We start from the raw sequence: 23984 nt of genomic DNA on the forward strand, positions 1-23984 counted from the left end.
GGTCGACAGGAAGTGCAAAATGGCTAAGCAGGGATGGCTTGAGGACAAATGTCAGGATGTAGAAGCATATATCACTAGGGGTGAGATAGATACTGCCCACCGAAAAATTAGAGAGACCTTTGGACACAAGAGAACCACCTGTACGAATATCAAGATCTCACATGGAAAACGAATTCCAAGCAAAGAAGGGAAAGTAGAAAGGTGGAAGGAGTACGTAGAGGGCGATACAAGGGCGATGTACTTGAGGGCAATATTATGGAAATGAATGAGGACGTAGATGAGGATGAAATGCGAGATATGATACTGCGTGAAGTATTTGATAGAGCTCTGAAAGACCTAAGTCGAAACAAGACCCCGGGAGCAGACAATGTTCCATTAGAACTACTGTTAGCCTGGGGAGAGCCAGTCAGGACAAAACTCTACCATCTGGTGAGCAAGATGTGTGAGACCGAAATACTCTCAGACTTCAAGAAGAATGTAGTAATTCCGATACCAAATTAAGCTGGTGTTAAAAGGTGTCAGAATTACCGAATTATCAGTTTAATAAGTCACGGTTGCAAAATACTATCACGAATTCTTTACAGACGAATAGAAAAATTGGTAGAAGCCGACCTTGGGGACTATCAGTTTATAATTCGTAGAAATGTAACACGTGAGGCAATACTGACCTTACGACTCACCTTAGAAGAAAGACTAAGGAAAGGCAAATCTATGTTTCTAGCATTTGTAGACTTAGAGAAAGCTTTTGACAATGTTGGCTGGAATACTGTCCTTCAAATTCTGAAGGTGACAGGTATTCCAATACAGGGAGCAAAAGGCATTTGGCAATTTATACAGATAACAGACGACAGTTATAAGAGCCGAGGGGAATGAAAGGAAAAAAGTGATTGGGAAGAGAGCGAGACAGGATTGTAGCCTATCCCCAGCGTTATTCAATCTGTATATTGAGCAAGCAGTAAAGGAAACAAAAGAAAAATTTGGTGTACGAATTCTAATCCAGGGAGAAGAAACAAAAACTTTGAGATTTCCCGATATCATTGTAATTCTGGTAGAGACGCTAAAGGACTTGGAAGAACAGTTTAATGGGAAGGACAGTGCCTTGAAAGGAGGATATAAGATGAACATCAACAAAAGCAAAACGAGGATAATGAAATGTAGTCGAATTAAATCAGGTGAAGCTGAGGGACTTAGGTTAGAAAATGAGACACTTAAAGTGTTAGATGAGTTTTGTTATTTGAGAAGCAAAATAACTGATGGTGGTCGAAGTAGATAGGATATGAAATGTACACTGACAATGTCGAGGAAAGCATTTCTGAAGAAGGGAAATCAGTTAACACTGAGTATAGATTTAAGTGTCAGGAAGTTTCTGAGAGTATTAATATGAAGTGTAGCCATGTATGGAAGTGAAACAATGACGATAAATACGAGGGTTGGAACTTTAATAGCGGCAACTACTTGTTTGCAGCTCATACAAAACAGATAAGTGTTTCAAAGTTTTACTGACCTTCAAAGTAGTCACCAGGATTGTGTATAACCCGTTGCCAGCTATGTGGAAGTCATAGAATACTCTTGTGTTTACAGTTCGAACGGCGCGGTCTATTGCCCGGCGAATTTGTAGCAGTTCTGAAGCGAATGCCGTTAAGTGGTTCCTTCAGTTTAGAAATTTAGTTGAACTCACGAGGGCTTAAGTCAGGGGAGTGCGGTAGGTGGTATAGCAATTAGCAGCCCAATCAGTCAAACAAATCAGTAACAGCTTGCACTGTACGTGCTTGAGAATCGCCCTGCAGAATGATGGTCAGGTAGTGCAGACAGTTTTATCACTTCTGTCTCTATGATGGTCATTTTTTGGGCCACAACCTACGCCCAGCTTAGAGACAGAAGTGATGATACTTTCTGCAGGACCTCACCATCATTTTGCAGGACAATCCTCAAACACGTACAGTGCAAGCTGTTACTGATTTCTTTGACTGATGGGGCTGCTAAGTGTTATACCACCTACTGCACTCCCCTGACTTAAGCCCTCGTGAGTTCAAGTTGATTTGTAAACTGAAGGAAACACTTCACTGAATTCGCTTCAGAACTGCCCCAAATTCATCGGGCAGTAGACATCGCCGATTGAACTGTCAGCACAATTGACACTGCTAAGAGTATCCTACGCCTTCCACATTGCTGGCAACATGTTATACACAATGCTGGTGACTACTTTGGAGGTCACTAAAACTTTGAAACAAGTATCTGTTTTGTACGAGCTGTAAAGAAATACTTGCCACTACTAAAGTTCCAACCCTCGTAGTTTAGAGAAGAAGAGAGTGGAAGCTTTCGAAATGTGATGCTACAGTATCATACTGAAGATTAGATGGGTAGATTACGTAACTAAGGAAGAAGTACTGAATAAAATTGGGAAGAAACGGAATTTGTCGGACAATTTGACTAGAAGAAGTGACCAGTAGGTAGGACACGTTCTGAGGCATCAAGGGATCACCAATTTAGTATTGGAGGCAGGCGTGGAGGGTAAAAATCGTAGAGGGAGACCAAGAAATGAATACACTAAACAGATTGAGAAGTGTGTAGGTTGCAGTAGTTACTCGGAGATGAAGAAGCTTGCACGGGATAGAGTAGCATGGAAAGCTGCATCAAACCAGTCTCTAGAAGTGTGTAGGTTGCAGTAGTTACTCGGAGATGAAGAAGCTTGCACGGGATAGAGTAGCATGGAAAGCTGCATCAAACCAGTCTCTAGACTGAAGACCACAACAACAACAACATCCATTAGCTCCCATCTCTTTGATTCAGTGCTCATTTTTTCTCACTGCTGTACTTAAATTTGGACCTAAAATACTTCAGAATCATGTGGTCATATATTCCCTGTTCTCAGAAGTCACATACATTTACGAGAACTGCAAGATAGGAGAGCTAATCCTGGAAAGCTTCTCGACTTCCAGAAAGTTTTCGCTGCAATTACACAAAGCACATAGGTAAAAAAAAATCTGTATCTCGTTTGACTAGGCGATCATTGATCAGTTATTGGATTCAGTCATAATCTTCATAGGATTAACAAAAATCTGTATGTCGTTTGACTATGCGATCGTTGATTAGTTATTGGACTCATTCATAATCTTCAAGTATCTAGTAACAGTTTAAGGTGGAACGTCCACTTAAATGTTTGTCGGTACTGCATCCATTTTTATTGGAAGAATCATAATATAGAATAATTCAAACACGAAATAGATCGCTTTCATAACCATCGTTCAGTCAATTCTTAAATGTTGTTCGACTTTCTGTAACACTTTCCAAATTGTATGCACGGAAGAGACAGAAAATATTCGATAAGGAGCTGTGAGTTTCTCTCATACTAGTTAGCATACTGTAAGCGGGAAGTGCTACAAGAATGGTCTTATGTATCGCAAAGAAGTTTACAAAATTCCAACAAACCATGTTCGAAAACAGGAAATACGTTACTTCTTCTTGATCATTACCGTTTAAATCAATACCATCCGGATTTATACGTAACGTTTTCCTTTTTTTCCAAGCATCATTCACGAATATAACAGGAAAGAGGAGGGGGCTGGGTGGGTCACTCTGATACGCTACACAGTGCATGCCATTCGCCTCTCACCGTACAGTAGCTTGCTGAAGGCGGATGTGGAGTCCATCGCCTAATCTTCCATAACCGAAAAGAAAATTGCCCGTAACGCGTTTAGCAATTCTTTTGTGTGTTAATACTCTTGTTTATTCAAGGCAGTAATTTTGAGAACCGTGTAGTTACCATGTTTGTAACCGTATATCTGTATACTTTCAACTAAACAATTATGAAACAGAATAGGTAGTGAGGTATAAAATTTGAAGGAACGGGATGTAAATAAAATTATTAGAAAGTGGTAATTAATTTTTATTTTACTTATATTGCTGCAAAGTAAGTCGTAAGTTATGTTTGAATTATCATAATGCCATAGCACTGATATAATCAAAAAATGAGTACTAGGCAAGCGACTGTAAACTCCGCGGCATGTGGTCATTGTGTCCCAGTCAAGTTGTTACACGTGCAGTTTTCATTTTGTTATTCCTTGCCTGGCTACTCTTATCAGTCTACACCATCGTCATGAGGTCATCGTCATTGTGAGCACCACCTTGTTTTCTGTGTCACACGCCAGATGACGGGCCAGTCCCACGTATCCACATTCAGCCTGCTGTTTGGAGACAAGCTGCTGTCCCTGGGCCTGAACACGACCAGTGCTGCCGTCATCTTGAACTCTATGATGGCTGTCATGGAGTTCTCTGGTGAGTGTCTTACAAGCTTCAAGCTCTGCTGCAAGTCTTACCAATTGAAATTATTTTGCAAAACTCTTTCACTTTGGAAACTGAGTCTGCAGAGTATACATACAACAAGCGATATTTGGCTACAAAATACAAGAAGCTACAATGACATATATATTAACAAATCTATGCTGTTCAGAATTCATCTTTAATTAAAGTGAATTTCTTCATACAAGTCTTTCAGAACGATTTTTAACCCTTGCTGGTGAATTTTTGGATTACATAAAATCAATGCGCTATCACGGAGATGTTGGTGAAGAATGTCTGGAGACTGTCCAACATCATAAAATTTGTAATGATGCAATTAAAAGAAAATGTTCACAGAAGATGATTTCTAATAGGGTATTCTAGAACTAAAGGTGCGTAGTGCAGTGGAAGACTGTCAGCTGCGACCTACTAACAAGGAACAGTCAGCAAGTGTGTAAGTTTATTTGTGGTGGCAGGGATGTATAACGATATATTTACGTAATGTGTATACATAAACATACAGTTATATATGTCCCCGTTCGTAGTCGCTAATTATAACAATATGTTTACTTTTGTGCTGTAACATATAGCTATAATCAGCGGTGGACATATTTTTGCGAACGCCGACCGTGTGCTGCTGTTTCTTGTTGGATCGTCTGATCAGTCGGAAGTTGCATTGCAGAGGAGAGTAAATGCCTACTCAAAATATAATTATTTATGATAGCTCAGCATGAATTTCCTAAGGGACCGCAGTTTATCATGCATTTACCAGTAGAATATGGCGCGGAGAAAATATTTCGCCGCATGCAACTTCCGTCCGATCTCGACGAAAGAATTCGTGACTGTGAACTCTCTATTTGGCAGAAACATAAAGAAAATTAAAGAACTTCATAAAGGAGTGAGACATAGATTCTATAATAAATAAATAGTCCATACAACAGTTCCATTTAACTCTGAATTTATGGCAATTAATAGATGAACTTACACTGCAATGAAGGATGTAACATGGATGCCGTTTTGACTGGCACTTCTCTTCTCGTAATGAAAATAATTCCTTTGACGCTTTCACATACACGTCGCACAATAAATCTACTGCTATGCAGTATTGCACTTTCAGCATTGCACTTTTACTTTACACTAAAATAATATTATTTTTAACGATAATAATACGGCGGCAAGACATGCGCGTCCGACACAAGTTACAAGAGACAAGAGAAAAATAAGTAACTGTTCACCGAGAATATCTCGTACATAAAAAAAAGTGTAAAAGTGTTCTTCTTCTGTCCGTTTTTCGCGCTGCGGTTTTCAAAGTCAATAACTCACTGCATCTCTGACGGCGCTTCGACAATAAGCAAGTTACGTCACAGGTCGTTCACCTTTTACATTCTCACAACATTATGTGCTGTCAATAGCTGTTGCCGAGCGACTGCTCGATTAGTGAATGATTTAAAATGATAAGGCAATCACATAATGTTACAGATGTCACAGTCCATTAGCTCGATGCACAAGATTTTTCGCTTTGTCATGTAGGAGCTGATGCCAAATTTGGATTAGGATTGTATGGGACGATCGAGTGAACATAGAGGTAGGTGGATACCAGCCGAAGGCATTCTGTGCACATAAAGACTTGTTTTATCTGATTTGCGGACATGGGATAACATGCAGGAGTATCTTTGTTGTCTAGAAGCAATGACTTTTCCATGGGTTCTCGTGATATGTTTCCTATAAGGTGAAAGAAGTTTGAAACTCAAGCATCACCAAAGAAAATCAGAGTGACTACTTTTTGAGTAGACGAGAGCGTTTTCTGCGTACAGCACAAGTTGAAAAACCGAAACGTACATGCCACAAAGATATTTCACACATAGTCAAACATAAATTATGCTACAGATCGTCCACAAGTTTGTATACCATTCTGTAGTACAGAGGGTGTATTTGGTAAGTAATCTGTAACGAATACAAATGAAAATAATAATTCAGATACGAAAAATAAAGTCTGCCCTAAAGAATAATATACATATTCTGTGGTCGATCTGTGGCATCATCTGATGACTACAAATAAAATATTTTTGTGATCGCAAGTAATTAGTTTATATACTCTCTTTTTTGACTGTAGTAGAAGTCTTATTCAGACCACAGGTATTTCGTTTTATTTCGAAGAATCTTCAGCGGTCTCTACAACTATTTAGTTCTCTGTGATTTTACATCACTATTACTAAATATGAGAGTTGTTTACGATCTTAAGAAACAGGTTTGTAAGAAAACCAGATTGTTACAATGACCCCTGAAGATGCTTTGAAATAAAACGAGATGATAAGTATTTTACTACAACCGAAAAATCAGTTTATAACCTATATTACTTGTAAAATTGCGTCTGTACAAAAATGGACGCCTAAAAATGAACAAGACAACGTCTTTGTGTCTATTTTTTATTCTGATTTTATGTTTCGTAGGGCACACTCTGCTCTGTAAATTGTGTGAGTTATTTCTAACATGTGTGAGTTTCTGCATGAGAAGTTTAGAAGAAAAATGAAAGTCGCAACTTTACCACTAACTATTGCACCATTAATTACAAAACTGAGCATGTTTATACGTTACAGTAAAGGTAACGGAATAACAATGCAAATCAACAATTCCTTCATAAATACTATAATACATGAAAACATGCATTTGAGAATGGGAAACCTCCCGAAACCCGAAGTAGTAGAATTAAGTAAAAGAAAATCGGTAACAGCAGAATTAAAAGTTATTTTATAAGAAAAAAATTATTTTTAAAGGCGCCGACTTTCACCAACGATTTATAAAAATGGTTCAAATGGCTCTGAGCGCTATGGGACTTAACAGCTGTGGTCATCAGTCCCCTAGAACGTAGAACTAGTTAAACCGAACTAACCTAAGGACATCACGCACATCCATGCCCGAGGCAGGATTCGAACCTGCGACCGTAGCAGTAGCACGGTTCCGGACTGCGCGCCTAGAACCGCGAGACCACCGCGGCCGGCGCAACGATTTATAATGGATGAAATAAAAAATAGAATAGTTTTGGACTTGTATAGGTCTTGACTAAAAGTGACTGAGGACTTGAAGGTCATAAGACGATCAGGCAAAGTAAAACAATGATTAAAGAAAACAAATGGAGATTGCAGTTATACGGCAAGCGCGCACGAGTATTCCGCTTTTGTCGATGACCAGTAAACAAAAGGAATAATTTGAGAGACGTAACGAAACCAAAACCATAAATCACGAATGTCGACTGCAAAAGTCGGGATACAAGCCCACACGAACTCCAAGTAAGAGCAAGGTTGTATTCGGTTGACAGTTTAGGCGCTTGACGTCATAGCTTCCTGTAGTGCTAACAGACGGCCCGACCCTATGTCCGCGCTCCGGCCGCTGATCCCGTCTAATGCCATGATGATAAAGACGCTCCTGTGCATCTCTGTGTTTGAGCCCAGAAAATAAATGAAACAAACATTGCCAGCAAAACTACTTTGAAAATTAATTACAATTCTTGACGGTTCCATCATAATTGATGCCTGTGATCGCTTAACGACAAATAATGTATGCTTCTTGCGTATAAATTCCTAAATGCAACTATGTACATCTTTTCCAGGCATTGTCACAGGGCCACTGCTGAAGACATTCAGTATACGCCAAGTGGCTTTCAGCGGAGGCTGCCTTGTAGTGGTGGGGCTCGTTCTCACCAGCATCGCCAATTCTTTCATCCAGTTTATTATCACCTACAGCATCCTCTTGGGTTAGTGAGCCAATTTACTTACTTTGTCAAAACTTGTGCGATTATTTTCATTCCTCGCAGTTACCTCTGACCATTAATGTTTCCTTGCCCATCTTACCTTTCCTTATTATTTTCCTCTTTTCTTTATTGTATTTTTGCCCTGTCACTTTTTTGTTAATCTCGTCTAATTTCGTAATGTGTCCGTCGTCCATCCTGAAGTGACTATTAGCGCTCCATTTGGAATGGAATGAGCTGAAATCGTTTTCATTTTGCTTAGGGCAGTTTCATGAGTATCAGACTAAAACCAGTACGAACAAAGCACTTAGCGTGTTGGACGTATTTTGGTCTTTCATTTTAGTCCACCGACTACATTTCGAATTCATTCGCTGGACACATCATTAAGAGAAATTTTGTGTAATTCGTGAGTCAGTGGAGTATTCTGTTTCTACATGAGGTGTCTGTTCTTTCAGACTCATAGGATCCCATCAATTCCCATAAGAGTTAGAGCTTGGTGTGCATCTGAACTGAAGGTATCATAGGCCATCTTCGCATTAATTATACATGTGGCGTCTACTCTTTCTGTCATTTCCAAAAGGACGGTCATCATTTTGATCCTTCAGCATCTACGAATCAAGACACAAAAGAATTAACTACATTAGCTGCCAGTGGGCAATGATTTGATCAAAATGGTGTCTGTTACTTAAGAGATGGCCATAAGAAAAGAAGCCACATACATAATTCAGGCGAATATGGCTAATGATACATTCAGTGTAGATGCAAACAAGCTCGAACACTGATGGGAATTGCCGAGATGCTTTGAGTAATGTAGCTGATGGACTGTGGCACTACATCGTTAGTATGTAGATAAGTTGAGAATTTAGGTGTGACGGGAGGCATGCTGGGGTATTACGTGTGACTGTGGCGACTGAGAGCGGGCTGGAATCCCAGTATGGTACAAATTTTCAACTTGTCCCGTTGACATAAGCCAATGCCCCTTGGTAGCTAATGTCGTCAATTCCTTTGTATATCGTATTCTGTTTGCTTAAAGACGGCTATAAATAAGTACAGTGGGCACTATGCTCTAAAAAGAAACTCTTGGTCATCGTTGATGATACATTCTGTGACGGACAGGCCATGGATGGTGTTTAACTATGACTGCATGTTAGTAGTGTGAGGCCTGATACCATGTGCTTGGAAGACAACACTGATCCAGAGAAGCACCTTACGCAGCGTGTGATACAATTAGACACGTAGACTTTAACAGAAGTAATATTATTTTGGTTAGATTTCGTTTGCTCCTTGGGCGTCTGACTACATGGGATGTAGTAATGGGCTACCGACTGCCAGTACAATCAAACTGAAGTTAAATACCGACGTATTGTGTCTGTGGATGCCATTACGTGAGTGCCATAACTGAAGATCCATGGGCAACTATGCCTCCACACAATTCTTGCTGTATTTCGACCTCATCATTACATTGCCATCCCATATTTTGGTCGTCCGCATACATACACCCGACCTGCTTTTGATACACAAGGTGAATGATAACTCTCAAAGCCAAGTTGCAGTTTTCCTATCGTTGCTGGTCTAAGCTACATGTCTTCGGCACTATTTAATTTTTGCTAACGCCTTACTGATAGTGGTTTGAGGTTCTGTGACTGACGTCAGTGTTCCGATTTTCAACTTTCGAAGCTCAATGTGCATTATGATAACAATAACAAGCAGTAAGTGTTACATTCACTTTTTTATTTTTATCGATTACCTCCATCACAGATGAAACCTGGTTGGCTAATAGCGTAGCGTTCTTTGAACGCGTCAAAAATAGCTGACTTTCTTAACCTTTTTCAAGTAAAATAAAAGGTAATGCCAAATCTGAGGATATATTTTTATTCCTTGTACTTGTGTGCTTAATTAAAAAGACCATTTTTGTGTCCACATCCGATGCTCGCAGTGACGACACCACAAGGTGGAAGATCCCCTTCCAGTCGGAATATTGGTCCTTGGCTGGAATTCCCGATGCCCCCCCACCCCCTCTTTGGACCCGTAACAAAATAATTTTTGTTTGCCATTTTCAATATATTTTGCTTGAGCACACATGCTGTTGTTGTTGTTGTGGTCTTCAGTCACTGAGACTGGTTTGATGCAGCTGTCCATACTACTCTATCCTGTGCAAGCTCCTTCATCTCCCAGTACCTACTGCAACCTACATCCTTCTGAATCTGCTTAATATATTGATCTCTTGGTCTCCCTCTACGATTTTTACCCTCCACGCTGCCCTCCAATGCTAAATTTGTGATGCCTTGATGCCTCAAAACATGTCCTACCAACCGATCCCTTCTTCTAGTCAAGTTGTGCCACAAACTTCTCTTCTCCCCAATCCTATTCAATACCTCCTCATTAGTTACGTTATCTACCCACCTTATCTTGAGCATTCTTCTGTAGCATCACATTTCGAAAGCTTCTATTCTCTTCTTGTCCAAACTGGTTATCGTCCATGTTTCACTTCCATACATGGCTACACTCCATACAAATACTTTCAGAAATGACTTCCTGACACTTAAATCTATACTCGATGTTAACAAATGTCTCTTCTTCAGAAACGATTTCCTTGCCATTGCCAGTCTACATTTTATATCCTCTCTACTTCGACCATCAGTTATTTTACTCCCTAGACAGCAAAACTCCTTTACTACTTTAAGTGTCTCATTTCCTAATCTAATCCCCTCAGCATCACCCGATTTAATTTGACTACATTCCATTATCCTCGTTTTGCTTTTGTTGATGTTCATCTTATATCCTCCTTTCAAGACACTGCCCATTCCGTTCAACTGCTCTTCCAAGTCCTTTGCTGTCTCTGACAGAATTACAATGTCATCGGCGAACCTCAAAGTTTTTACTTCTTCTCCATGAATTTTAATACCTACTCCGAATTTTTCTTTTGTTTCCTTTACTGCTTGCTCAATATACAGATGGAATAACATCGGGGAGAGGCTACAACCCTGTCTCACTCCTTTCCCAACCACTGCTTCCTTTTCATGCCCCTCGACTCCTATAACTGCCATCTGGTTTCTGTACAAATTGTAAATGCCCTTTCTCTCCCTGTATTCTACCCCTGCCACCTTCAGAATTTGAAAGAGAGTATTCCAGCTAACGTTGTCAAAAGCTTTCTCTAAGTCTACAAATGCTAGACACGGAGGTTTGCTTTTCCTTAATCTTTCTTCTAAGATAAGTCGTAAGGTTAGTATTGCCTCACGTGTTCCAACATTTCTACGGAATCCAAACTGATCTTCCCCGAGGTCCGCTTCTACCAGTTTTTCCATTCGTCTGTAAAGAATTCGCGTTAGTATTTTGCAGCTGTGACTTATTAAACTGATAGTTCGGTAATTTTCACATCTGTCAACACCTGCTTTTTTTGGGATTGGAATTACTACATTCTTCTTGAAGTCTGAGGGTATTTCGCCTGTCTCATACATCTTGCTCACCAGATGGTAGAGTTTTGTCATGACTGGCTCTCCCAAGGCCATCAGTAGTTCTAATGGAATGTTGTCTACTCCCGGGGCCTTGTTTCGACTCAGGTCTTTCAGTGCTCTGTCAAACTCTTCACGCAGTATCTTATCTCCCATTTCATCTTCATCTACATCCTCTTCCATTTCCATAATATTGTCCCCAAGTATGAGCACACATAGGATATGAGCACACATAGGATAATTGAAAAATATGAAATTCTAACAAAACTGTGGCGTGTTGAAACAAATCTCAATTTATTCATCCACAAAATCGAGATAAAAGTTTGCACCGAAAACAGACTTACGAAGACATCACAAAACGGCTACGTACGCTGATAGAGAATTCGATTTAAAATGCCAGCATCAAATACCGATCAAAATTGTATACACCGTTCCGAAGCTATGCTTCCCCCTAATTTGAAAAATCTGTTCTCAAGAAAAACGCATTTAAACTTTTGGGCTAGATTTTTGGTAGCTGAGTTAACAGTCAGCGATCCCTGGACTATAGAGTTATCCTTCCAGATCCCAAAGGAGGTCGTCGTCCATCTTCTTCATGACCATGGTGGTCCTACGCGCCGCTTTGGCAGCTTCTGTCATATGCTGCTCCGGTCGCTCGATACATTTTCGTTCTCTTTCTCGTACAAGTTGTAACAGACTGGTCGGATCTCAGATTTGAGTACGTCCATTATTCCGTAATGTCTGTTAGTCTATCGTTGAAATTACATGCTGCCAAATTGATAGCGATGTCGACAATTTTTTTCCCGCACTGAATGACTTTCAGAGACAGTGTTTGAGAAATAGCGTTCAGTCAAAGTGAGTTTGGAAGGTAAGAGATACTGGTAAAAGTAAATCCGTGAGAGTTGGTCGTGAGTTGTACCGGGATTGCTCAGTCGGTGAACACTTGCCCGCGAAAGGTAAAGATCCCAACTTCGAATCCACGTCCGGAATAGAGTTTTAATCTGTCTGGAAGTTTCAGTGTGTTAATGATTTGGTACCGAGCCAGAAGTCCATTTGAACAGTCGGAGAAACTGAGTTAATGCCAAAGGAGGTCGTCAATGTAGTCGTACAATAGAATGACGGATCGCGACACAATAGCACTTCATTTGTATTTGATGGGACTTTGCAGTATTCACATTATTTCGTAGTATTTAGCTATTTTGTTTGTTATCTATCGCCAGCGTTATGTGATGTGTCGACGTCCTAAAATCAACCTTATCTGCACGATACAGTTATTTCTAGTCACATGTTGGCTTTTGGTTTTCACATAGGTTGTTGTAACTTTAGGTCTGCAAGTCAGTTTTAGGTCTCCATGTCAAACGTGCGTGCTCGTCTTCTTGCTTTCTATTCATGTTACTTTGATTACCTACAGATCTCTTGGGCACGACAGAGTAACATAAAACCAAGAAACCAATTATTGCTGCAAGACAATGCATTCATTTCACATGCCTAAAACTGTTCGTGGCATGCTGTTCTTTTGTACGTTTCAGTGATACTCATCGATCTTCCCTTGAGTGTCTTTCTTTAACATATCGCACCCTGGGAAAAAAGTGACACAAGTAGAAACACAGCATCTTTAGTTTATGTCACTGAAAAAATTGTGGTAATTCCCCCAATATGTACGAAAAATATAAAGCCATTTACTGCCACCAATACTTACTTGAAATTTAAGGGAAGCTTACATTATTTCAATATAAGTTTTATGGAATTAATTCTTTAATTCGAGTTTTCTCAAGTACTGTATTTTTGCCTTATGTCACTGTTATTGCCTGGTTGCGATATAGGGTTTGCACCAGCATGTTTGTCTTATATCAGGGAATTTTTTCCTAGGTCCTCTTTTATATACAAGGTGTTGGGCGTATAGGTATAGATATTTTGATCACTGATGTCTTAAAATGTACCCACTTCCGTGTTTTAGTTGCTTTTTCTTGGTGATCAACAGTCTTCCTACAAACACGTAACATAATTTACTACTTGATGTTTTCTGAATGTTCATAACTGTGCCACAAAGAGCACTATCCCTGTCACTAGAATACCTGACCTGCTGCCACGCAGAAAATAGACATTAATGGCTTGCTTGTGCAATGCGGACTTAGAAGTACTAAGCAACCTAAAAGCATACCGCTCATAATATAATTATTAGTCTGAAAATGAACTAAATAATGATGAAACGTCCTTCACTAGATTGTCCTCAGTCCCCAAAAGAAATACCTGCTCTCATACCTCTAACATCCCACACATACATAGGAGGTGATCAAAAAGTTTCCATTTACTGGACTGCTGGAGCGTATATGCAACATAGCGCAACTCTGATGCACATACATAAGCGCTGACATGTAGGCTAATATGGCATTCAAGTCTTTCTCATGTCTGTGTGGTAGATGTGGAAACATTAACGATGGCAACATTATCACCAAATGTGTCCAAACAGTACTAACTTGCTGCTATTCTTTTCTTGGCTGCCGAAGGACGTACTCTGGCAGACATCCATCATAAAATGAAAAACGTACATGGGACAGCATGTGTGTACGAAACAACCATCGTGGAATGGCACGCCAAATTCTGTGCTGGTCTTAATTCGAAACAAGATACCAGTCGATCTGAGAGCCCAGCCTTATCAGTGTGACTCAAACGTGACACACTCGAGCACCTGCCCTGCAGGTCTGATCTCTCCACATGCGAATATCACGCCTTCAGTCCTTTAAAAGAGACCTTGAAAGGTCAAAGATTCTTATCAAGCGATTATGTGCAGCAAACAGATAAAGACTTCTTCGCACAGCTCTACACAGTATTTTACCAAATAGGTATCTTCAAGCTGGTGTGTCGGTGGGATGATTGTCTCAGTTCTCGTCGTGGTTGTGCCTGTTTGGGGTACCGATTCTGGACTGCACAGCCTCTGAAAGGAAACTTGTTATCAGCACTTATATGTCTGTCAGTGACTATGCAGCAATTACTCGCCAGCCTATGGTAATCAACAAAAAAATATTGAATAGCTCTACCATCCAAAACCACATCGTTAAAATACAGAGCTAAGGAGGTAAGTCAACTGGAAATGTATTCAAATCAGGTAATTATACTGTGTAACAAAAATAGTAAAACAACCACAATACCTGACTACATGTCAATGTTACTTCCCACATGTACACTCTACTGATGGTACGTTAATGATTAAGAGTTGCAATCCTCTGTGACATGTAGAATGGATACCACAAGAAATTAGTGTTGTTCCCGTATACTATTGTCACCAGACATGGTAACATGTACAAGGGACGTGAACAGCCTCATCTGTCGAGTAATCATTGTGAAAGACATGAGGATACCGTGCACTCGTGTGATTCAGTGTTGTTAGCACCTGACAAAGTCTGAACTGGTCCGTATTGTGAGTATCCATTTTTCCAGCTGGTCGAATGGTGCAATATTCAGACACACAAGAGCATTTGGATGTGACAGTTGCCCGATGTGGAACTGCATCCAATGTCTGGAGGGGCACAGCAGTGTTACTAGCTCTAAATAACAAAGGTGTCAAAAATCAAAACGCTTAAGGCCACTCAAAATGTAGTTTAAAAGGAGCCATCTATCAATAATTGAGAAAGACCTACAAAAGAATAGTACCAAGAACCGCTATAAATTTTATAATCCTTTGAAATAAAGTCTTCTAACTTACCAAGCACCAAATTGTGCTTCTAAATTGAAAATGGTACATTAAGTGTAAAAAAATCAAGGAAACTGTGAAATATTAGCAAGATATTTCAAGCCTTTGTTAACTCGTGAAGAACCTAAAGAAAAATTTCTGGGACATAGTCACTTGCAGAAATTCAGAATCTCCTAGCATGACTGGAAACCAAAAATATCATTAAAGATCTGAAGAATAAAAAATGCCCATGGGGAGAATTCAGTAACTCGTGCAATGTAGAACACTTCAAATGCTAGCAGAGTCAAGAAAGGACACGGATTCTTTCAAAATGCTTGGAAACAGAAGCTAAACCAGAAATTTGGAGAGCGGCATTAATTCATCCAATTCACAAGAAAAGATATAAATCTGACCCTCAACAACTAAAGAGGAATCCCCCTTCTACCAGTGACTAACAAAATTGTTTCAAAAGATTTACAAAACAGGCTTGAAAGCCAACTAGATCAGCGATTAGAACAGAGCCAAGGAGTGTTCAGAATAGGACGATCTTCTGTAGAACCTATTTCTCTCTGCGGCTCTCTGCAACGACCTGGGGCATGTCTCTTCATCTGTCTTCCTGAAGCAAGTGTCTTCTGAATATACTGTCCCAAACTTAGCTAATTTTTTTCTAATGAGATTTTCACTCTGCAGTGCTAGTTCTGCAAGGTTAGCAGAAGCGCTTCTGTTAAGTATGGAAAGTAGGAGATGAGGTACTGGCAGAATTGAAGCTGTGAGAACCGGTCGTGAGTCGTGCTTAGGTAGCTCAGTTGGTAGAGCACTTGCCCGCAAAATGCAAACGTCCCGATTTCGAGTCTCAGTCTAGCACACAGTTTTAATCTGCCAGGAAGTTTATCAACGCACACTCCGCTGCAGAGTGAAAATCTCATTCTGGAAATAAGTCAATTGCAATCACAAAAGACAGAATCACAAATGCGAAATGCAAAATTAAATTTTTAGGTGAAACTAACGAAGTTTTGAGATCAAAACTGTTGTAAGACAAGAATATGGATTAAAATCATTGCACTTCAAGAGAGTACTAAAAATGGTATTCAGAAAATTGAAGAAGAGAGTAGAAGAAGAAGGAATTAAAAAAAAATCATTATTAACAGAAAAAGGGATAATCTGAGAAATGATTGTTTGACTTTTGCAGAAGATCTTGCCTTCTTAACTGAACGTATAGAAGATGCAACAACACATTTATATCTCCTAAACAAGAGAGACACCGAAATACATGGAAGTTGATAGTGGAAGAATGGAAAAGGCTACAGCATTTAAATTTCTAGTTGAAATAATGCTAGAATGTTTTTGAACAAAGAAGCTGACTTAGTAAGGGCAAGGAAAGTGGAAGTGACTTTTACATTAACAGAAGTCTTGTGAAACATGAAATCTTTGTCGTTGATTGCAAACCTCTGCTACTGCAACGCCGTCATTAGACCAGAATACCGTTTTGCTGCAGAATGCCTTTCGATAAATACAGAGTAACAATTAGATAAAATAGAAGAGAAGGAAAGGAAAACATGAAAGCCTTGGGACCAAACCCCGACAGTGGGAAACGGAAATTAAGAGGTAATAAACAATTTATGAAAGAATAGAAAGAATATGAGGCACAATGTGAAAGAGAAGTGTTTTATGTTATGGGCACCTGAAAAAGCTTGAAGAGAAAAGAATAACAAACAGAATTTTCAACCTTTTTGGCAGAGACCCAAAAAAATCAATAACTTGGATCACGGAAGTTAAAGCAGACCTGGGGAAAACATAACTAATGGAGGAAGAAAAAGGAAATAGAAAAAAAAATTCAGAGTTCCAAGGGAAAAAAGTAAAAATTAGCAAACCGAGCGTTATAAGCACGTGAAAACAGCACTTCGTTATATTTTATAGTTACGAACATAATCTGGATGGCCTTGGGTTCCTCACCCTGTGATTTTTTGTTGTCCTTGCACAACACATATATCTCTGTCCACTGTGCGTCAAATAGCAGGGATACAGTAATTGGTTCAGTAAAACGGTCATGAGACGCTCGCTCAATGGGAAAGCTCCCTTGGACTGATACGTCGAGGTACACATTGGTACATGGTCAACAGCTGCAGTTAGGCTGAGAACCACATAGTACAGTGCAACCGACTTGCGAACAGTGCACAGATAGATCTCGTCTGACGGTTGTTAACATGGGACCGACTGGAGATACTCTTACGTCTGGTGTCAACAGCGATCGACAGAGGAACCTACTGTCCAATGACGTGTAACGGCTGGTTCGCCTGCAGCTTCAACAAGACAATGCATTGTGTTGTTGCGCCCAACGTCTTCTAGCACCCGCTATGGTTCCTGAGACATTTTAGAATGGATTGCAGGACACTCTATCGACATGACGGTGACTGTAGTACTTGACATATCACGTGATCTCAGTGTGTCACGCATTTTTTCGACATATGGGAGAGGTGCTTGTCTTGGACCCAGATTTAGCACGGTCCGTGTGACTTGTTGAAGGTGGTTGAGTAGTCGTGGATTAGGTAGGTTTTTCCAACGCTTTCTTTGAGTTGATACAGCGATGTAGAGCTGCTATTATCAGGACGAAATGAGATGTTACATGTCCTCTAAACAGGTGTATGTAATTTGGGTGTTCTCTTTTTATTCTTAGGGTATTTTATCAGTCTTCCCGCCAGTTTCATCTTATCCACCATCACATCTTCTCATGTGTCCACTTCTTCATCTCAGAGTAGCATTCAACATCCTGAGCTAGTTGCTGGCTGTATTCGCTGCCTTTCCGTACACTTTTTCTCTTCTACAGCTCCCACTATTACTATGAAAGATTTTCCCTGTTATACTAATATCCATAGTCTGTCGACATCTTCTCAGTGTTCCCCACACGCTTTTTACTTCTCAGATTCTTGTCAGGACCTCTAAATTTAATATTTAATCAGTCGACTTAGTTATCAACGCCCTTCTTTAGCACCAAATGTCAAATACCTTGTTTCACTTCCTTTCAGGATTGCCGACAGTCAACGATACATTTCTATACACTGCTGCGCTCTAAGCGCTAATTTTCAGAAATTAAAATAAGGCCATTATTTGATAGTGGAATTCTTTTATCTAGGAACAGCGTCTTTGTCTATGCTAATCTGTTTCTAATACCCGCCTTGCTTCTTGGCAGCAACTGAAAATGTATGATGATTAATTTTTCTCATTATCTGTTTTTAATTTTACAAACAGCTTTACTGTCTTTCCAGTTACAGGCTTTCTAAAAGGTTTTGTAATAAATAAGATAAAACAGTTTATTGGTTGTTTCAATCCGCTGGTAGATAGAGATTTTATGTTGGGAAAACATCAGGTTCAGAGTTACCTACGTTTGCTTCACATTGCACAGGTCTTGGCAGTGGTCTGTTCGCGCCCTCTGCCTTCTTAGCAGTCAAAATGTACTTCGTGAAGGCGCGAGGGCGCGCCGTCGGCATATCTACAGCGGGTATCAACCTGGGCCAGATGGCGATGCCACACCTGGTGCGTTTGCTGCTGGAGAACTACGGCTTCAGCGGCGCCATGCTGGTCCTGGGAGGCGTAGCCATGCACCTTCCTGCCGGCAGCCTCCTCTTCCACCCGCTTGAGTGGCACGCCGAGCGCCGACCAGTTGCCAGCGAGCTGAAGCCGCTGAAAGTGGAGCCAGGCGGGGCCACGAGTGGCGCTGCTGCAGATGTAGAGTCGGCCAAGGTTCAGCGACCGTGGCGTGACACGTCCATGGCGTCGTTAGCTGCCTCAGAGCTGGGCGACATGAGCACAGCCATGTCTGTCGATGACAGCAAGCGTCTGCCTCCAACTGGCAAAGAGGACTCAAGCCTAGTCCAGCACAGTGAGTATCGTCGTACACACTCTTACCTACGAAATACTAAAACCTTATTGACTAGGGAACTGCACTCAGCGGTTGCAGTTCCGTGAGCTTCTGCAGAGAACAGCTGGTCAACTACTGCCTTAGGTGACCTCGCCGTTATATAGCTATTCTATCAGCTGTGTCATCGTAGTGCTCAGACCTTCATCAAATTAAGCAATGCCTCCACTGCCTCTGCTGTACTTATTTGAAACTTGCCGTCATTATTTAGAAAGGCTTCCAGTATCTTCTATTGTTGTGCCAATGTGATGACGCAAATGCGACTTAATGCAGTTCTTTGACCGTTTTCGAAGGGAAGATCTGACGCAACTGACCTCTTCGGATAACCTCTGTGGAAAAATCCTCTTATGTTCCATCCAGTGTTGGTCTATACTATGTACTGTCTGCCTAAGATCCTAGTGACCACTCTACACTTGCAAACTTGGGCACTGGGTGAATACAAGCATTTATATTCTTAATTGCTTCATATTTACACCACTGTCATGCTAACTGTTCACAAAGTCTTGGTACACACTTCTGACATGCTGATACCAATGCTCAATCTGCCTGTAGCGATTGTTAACAAACAGTATTAATCATTCAAATTCACATTACTCAATTCATCATCATCTTCGTTTCCCCTCTATCCTACATCTGGTTGGATTGGGGTATCAATGGTACTTCGCCACTTTACTCGGTCTTTCTACCATTTATGTAAATGCACACATCGTATGAAGTTCATTCAAGTGCAAAATGGCTCTCAGGACTATGTGACTTAACATCGTAGGTCATCAGTCCCCTAGAAATTAGAACTACTTAAACCTGACTAACCTAAGGACATCACACACATCCATGCCCTAGGCAGGATTCGAACCTGCGACCGTAGCAGTCCCGCGGTTCCAGACTGAAGCGCCTAGACCCGCACGGCCACCGCGGCCGGCTCATTGAAGTACAGCTTCCCAATACATATCGACTATTGAATCCTTCCTGCCAAAACATGGGTTTTTATGTGTGTGTAGTATAGTCATACTCGGTGATCAAAAAGTCAGTATAAATTTGAAAACTCAACAAACCACGGAATAATGTAGATAGAGAGGTAGAAATTGACACACATGCTTGGAATGACATGGGGTTTTGTTAGAACCAAAAGAAAAAGTTCACTAAATGTCTGACAGACGGCGCTAACTGCTACCGTGACGGGTGAGAGGTACGCCGATATGTTACAGAATCGCATCATCCCCAGCCTGGCTGATAAACACCTCCTGGAACGTACGATGTTTATGCAGGATAGCGCTCCACCCCATATTGCTAGACGCGTGGAAGATCTCTTGCGCGCGTCGTTTGGTGATGATCGTGTGCTCAGCCGCCTCTTTCGTCATGCTTGGCCTCCCAGGTCCCCAGACCTCAGTCCGTGCGATTATTGGCTTTGGGGTTACCTCAAGTCGCAAGTGTATCGTGATCGACCGACATCTCTAGGGATGCTGAAAGACAACATCCGACGCCAGTGCCTCACCCTAACTCCGGACATGCTTTACACTGCTGTTCACAACATTATTCCTCGACTACAGCTATTGTTGAGGAATGATGGTGGACATATTGAGCATTTCCTGTAAAGAACGTCATCTTTGCTTTGTCTTACTTTGTTATGCGAATTATTGCTATTCTGATCATATGAAGCCCCATCTGTCGGACATTTTTTGAACTTTTGAATTTTTTTGGTTCTAATAAAACCCCACGTCATTCCAAGCATGCGTGTCAATTTGTACCTCTCTATCTACATTATTCCGTGATTTATTCAGTTTTCAAATTTATACTGACTTTTTGATCACCCTGTATTTCGACGTCATCTTATTGTCTGCGTACCCCATCATGTTACCCAGATAGTCCGACACTGCACTCTAGTCCCAACACCCTGAACGTTTTCTACTTCAGTTACTAATCGAGTCACTCTTAGTTGCTAAGCCAACAGTCACATGCTTAGACTCACTAGACACCAGATTATATATACTTGCGAATAGCAGTATTCTGCGAGTTGATGAAGTTCTGGCAGCGATTGCTGTGAAGGTAGTACCAGGAATGGTGAACCAGGAAGACTGCCTGTGGACTGCTGCTGCTGTGGTGGTGCAGACAACTGTATGTTGAACACCTTTGTGCCCTGGGCGGGTCAGAGATCTTAAGTACTGTTCTAGAAATAGATAACAAAATGAAAGTGTAGCCATATATATTAATAAATGAATAATAACAACATTATTATAAATAACTGATAATCAAGAACTTACTTTCAAATTTAACAGTCCTTTTCTGCTTTCTGCTCTGGCTGGAGGTAAAGGGTAGTCGCTGCTGATGGTGATTCACGGTGATGCACAGACTCACATGGAATTGGTTAGTTTGTTTAAATAGCTGGGTGTAACAATTTCTAGGAAAATGAAATGGGACGATCACACAGGCTCAGTCACAAGTAAAGCAGGTGGTGGACTTTCGTTCACTTGTAGGATATTAGGAAGAAGAAAAAAGAAAGGAAGGAACTCTAGAGTTTAATACTCTGCTGATAATGAGGTCATTAAGGACAGGACATAAGCTTGGATTTGGGAAGGACGGGAAAGGAAACTGGTAAGGCCTTTTCAAAGGAACCATCGTGGCATTTGCATTAACTAGTTAGGGGAAATAATCGAAAACCCAAATCTGGATGTCTGAGGACGGCTTCGAACCCTCATTCTGCTGAATAAGAGTACTGAGTGCTAATAACAGCACCACGTCTTTCAGTAAAATTACTAGGTAAATCCTATCAGTCTACAAAGGAGATTGCTTACAAATGACTCTGGCCAAACAATGTATGACATTGCTAACGAGAAAGCCTCGTGGCGCAGGTTGACCGTGGGAGTGGAAAGTAGCTGGAGATTATATAGGCTCTTAACAAAGTGTGAATCAGTTTTATTAAACAACACAATAAATCAGAGCACATACATGAGAAAGCAGAAATGAGAAATCAAATCACCTTGATACCTAGTAAAATAATTATAAACCTCCTGCCTCTATGGAACGCTCAGCTTTATTAAAAGAGAAAAACGAAATACAAAATGTGACAGCGTTAACCTAATAAACAGAATCAATGATCAACGCATTGCCTAACTGAGATCAAAACCTTGCAATCAAGGCAGGACCAGTTAACACATAAAACAACAGCCACTTGCATATCAACAGAAGAACCTAAAGGAATCTAATCAAAGATCTTGTTCCAGAATCTAACCATAAAATGCACCCAACTATGACAGACTCCTTAAGCACATACCAGACAGACAATAGGCCGATACAGGTACAATCCACAGCATGACATTAACGAAACGTAAATCCCATAGCAATGACACAAAGGAAAGGAACAACAGTAATAGGCAAACATATCCATAAGGATGAAACTCAATCAGATACAGCACTGCTCTACAAATTCCATGCCTAGCAGCAGTCTCGCTGCATTTCATTAACGTAAACCTCTGGTTACTTAAGTATGTCAGCATAGGCTAAACGGTTTGGACGACAAAAAGCACCAGAAGCCTTCGCTACACAGTGCTGTCCACATGCCGTACAGCAAGCTATACTTCAGCTAGCGCATCCCTACTCCCAGCGACACTGTGTCCATTGGACATACGAAGGCAAGCACTATACCCTGCTTCTGCCAGAATGATGCCACAGGTCGGCTGGAAAGCACACTCTGTCTAGACTGTCCGTCAGCAGAACCGTCTTGCTGCTGTTCCACGTTTCCAGCTCCGTCTCCAAGTGGAGGCTCTCCAGCGCCAACTGTTTCTACTTTTGATGGCCAATTCCAACTCACAAATCATCTGTCTGTCCTGTTGGTGACAGCAACTTCCAATTCACCTTCTATATAGAACCATACTGATATTAGCCATTTCCAGTTCCTGGACCAGCCACACCAGCGTCCAAACAATCCCGGCAATCAAACCATTAATGATCCTGATTTGGTGACGCTACGAAGTGTTTGCAGTCGCTGCCCATACCAGCTCCTTGTCTATTTTTTCTCTTTTTTTAGTCGCCAGACTTATGACTGGTTTGATATGGCCCGCCAACCTTTCCATTTCACAACAGCAGTGACAACCTGCCTGTGGGGTCCTGCACACTCATCGTTTATAGACTGCCTAAATGACTGAAACACCCCCGTTTTGTCCTTTATTGGGTTTTGGGTAATTTACCGAAGCCGCCAAATAGTTAATTATTATAATTATATAACCGTGTGCTTAATGGATGAAAGACTATCGGTTTTTCTGCTGTGGTTTCGGGGGTATTTCAACCGAGTGTGGCTGTTCTGAGACGGAATAGTTAATGATTGAAAGTTTGTCTATTATTGAAGATCATCAAGGTTGCGATCTACAAACTGATATATATTTTCTACTAACACACAAATTCTGAGGCAGTTGCTACCTTCGCCTTACACGTTTAGTTACGGTTATATCTTTTTATTGGTTGCTGATTTCAAGTACTTCGTCATCCGTAATGATGATGGTTAACATTCACAACAAGCCTCACTGAAATCCATGGTTGTCGCTGGCCGACGCGATTGACGCGAAACACGTAATTCGGCGCTTGTCACTTTTGGTTTCATATCACTCGCGAATCAGTATCGGCGAGGGTCCACCCCACAACGATCAGGGGGACGCGCTCATTTGTCATACTCCGGTGAATTCGCCGTTTACTACTCACTCGACCACCATTCTTGCCCGTCTCTCCAGTACTACAGCTCACTCTACACTCACCTCACTGCCTCTGGCAGCGCTCGACAATCGACTCCTGTGCACTATCGACCTGGGTGTCGGATACTAATATCTATGTTCGTGGGATCACGGATCCCTTACAGGACGCTGAGTTCTCGGAAAACTATGCAAAAAATTCAAACAAATCACATTAATAGTTTATTACCATAAAGTGAGATTGACGAATCTG

General features: G+C 41.0%; 1 protein-coding gene across 1 annotated transcript in view; it reads left to right on the top strand.

Annotated features, from left to right (window-relative positions):
• LOC124616559 (monocarboxylate transporter 2-like) overlaps nt 1-23984 on the top strand; it is an 80475-nt gene that overhangs the window by 18160 nt on the left and 38331 nt on the right. The window contains exons 3-5 of the mRNA XM_047144878.1: nt 4149-4275; nt 7886-8029; nt 18543-19019. Coding sequence (XP_047000834.1) covers nt 4149-4275; nt 7886-8029; nt 18543-19019 — 748 coding nt within the window. The remainder of the gene's footprint in view (nt 1-4148; nt 4276-7885; nt 8030-18542; nt 19020-23984) is intronic.

This window comes from Schistocerca americana, chromosome 5 (assembly GCF_021461395.2).
Source record: "Schistocerca americana isolate TAMUIC-IGC-003095 chromosome 5, iqSchAmer2.1, whole genome shotgun sequence".
NCBI classification, from domain to species: Eukaryota; Metazoa; Arthropoda; class Insecta; order Orthoptera; family Acrididae; genus Schistocerca; species Schistocerca americana.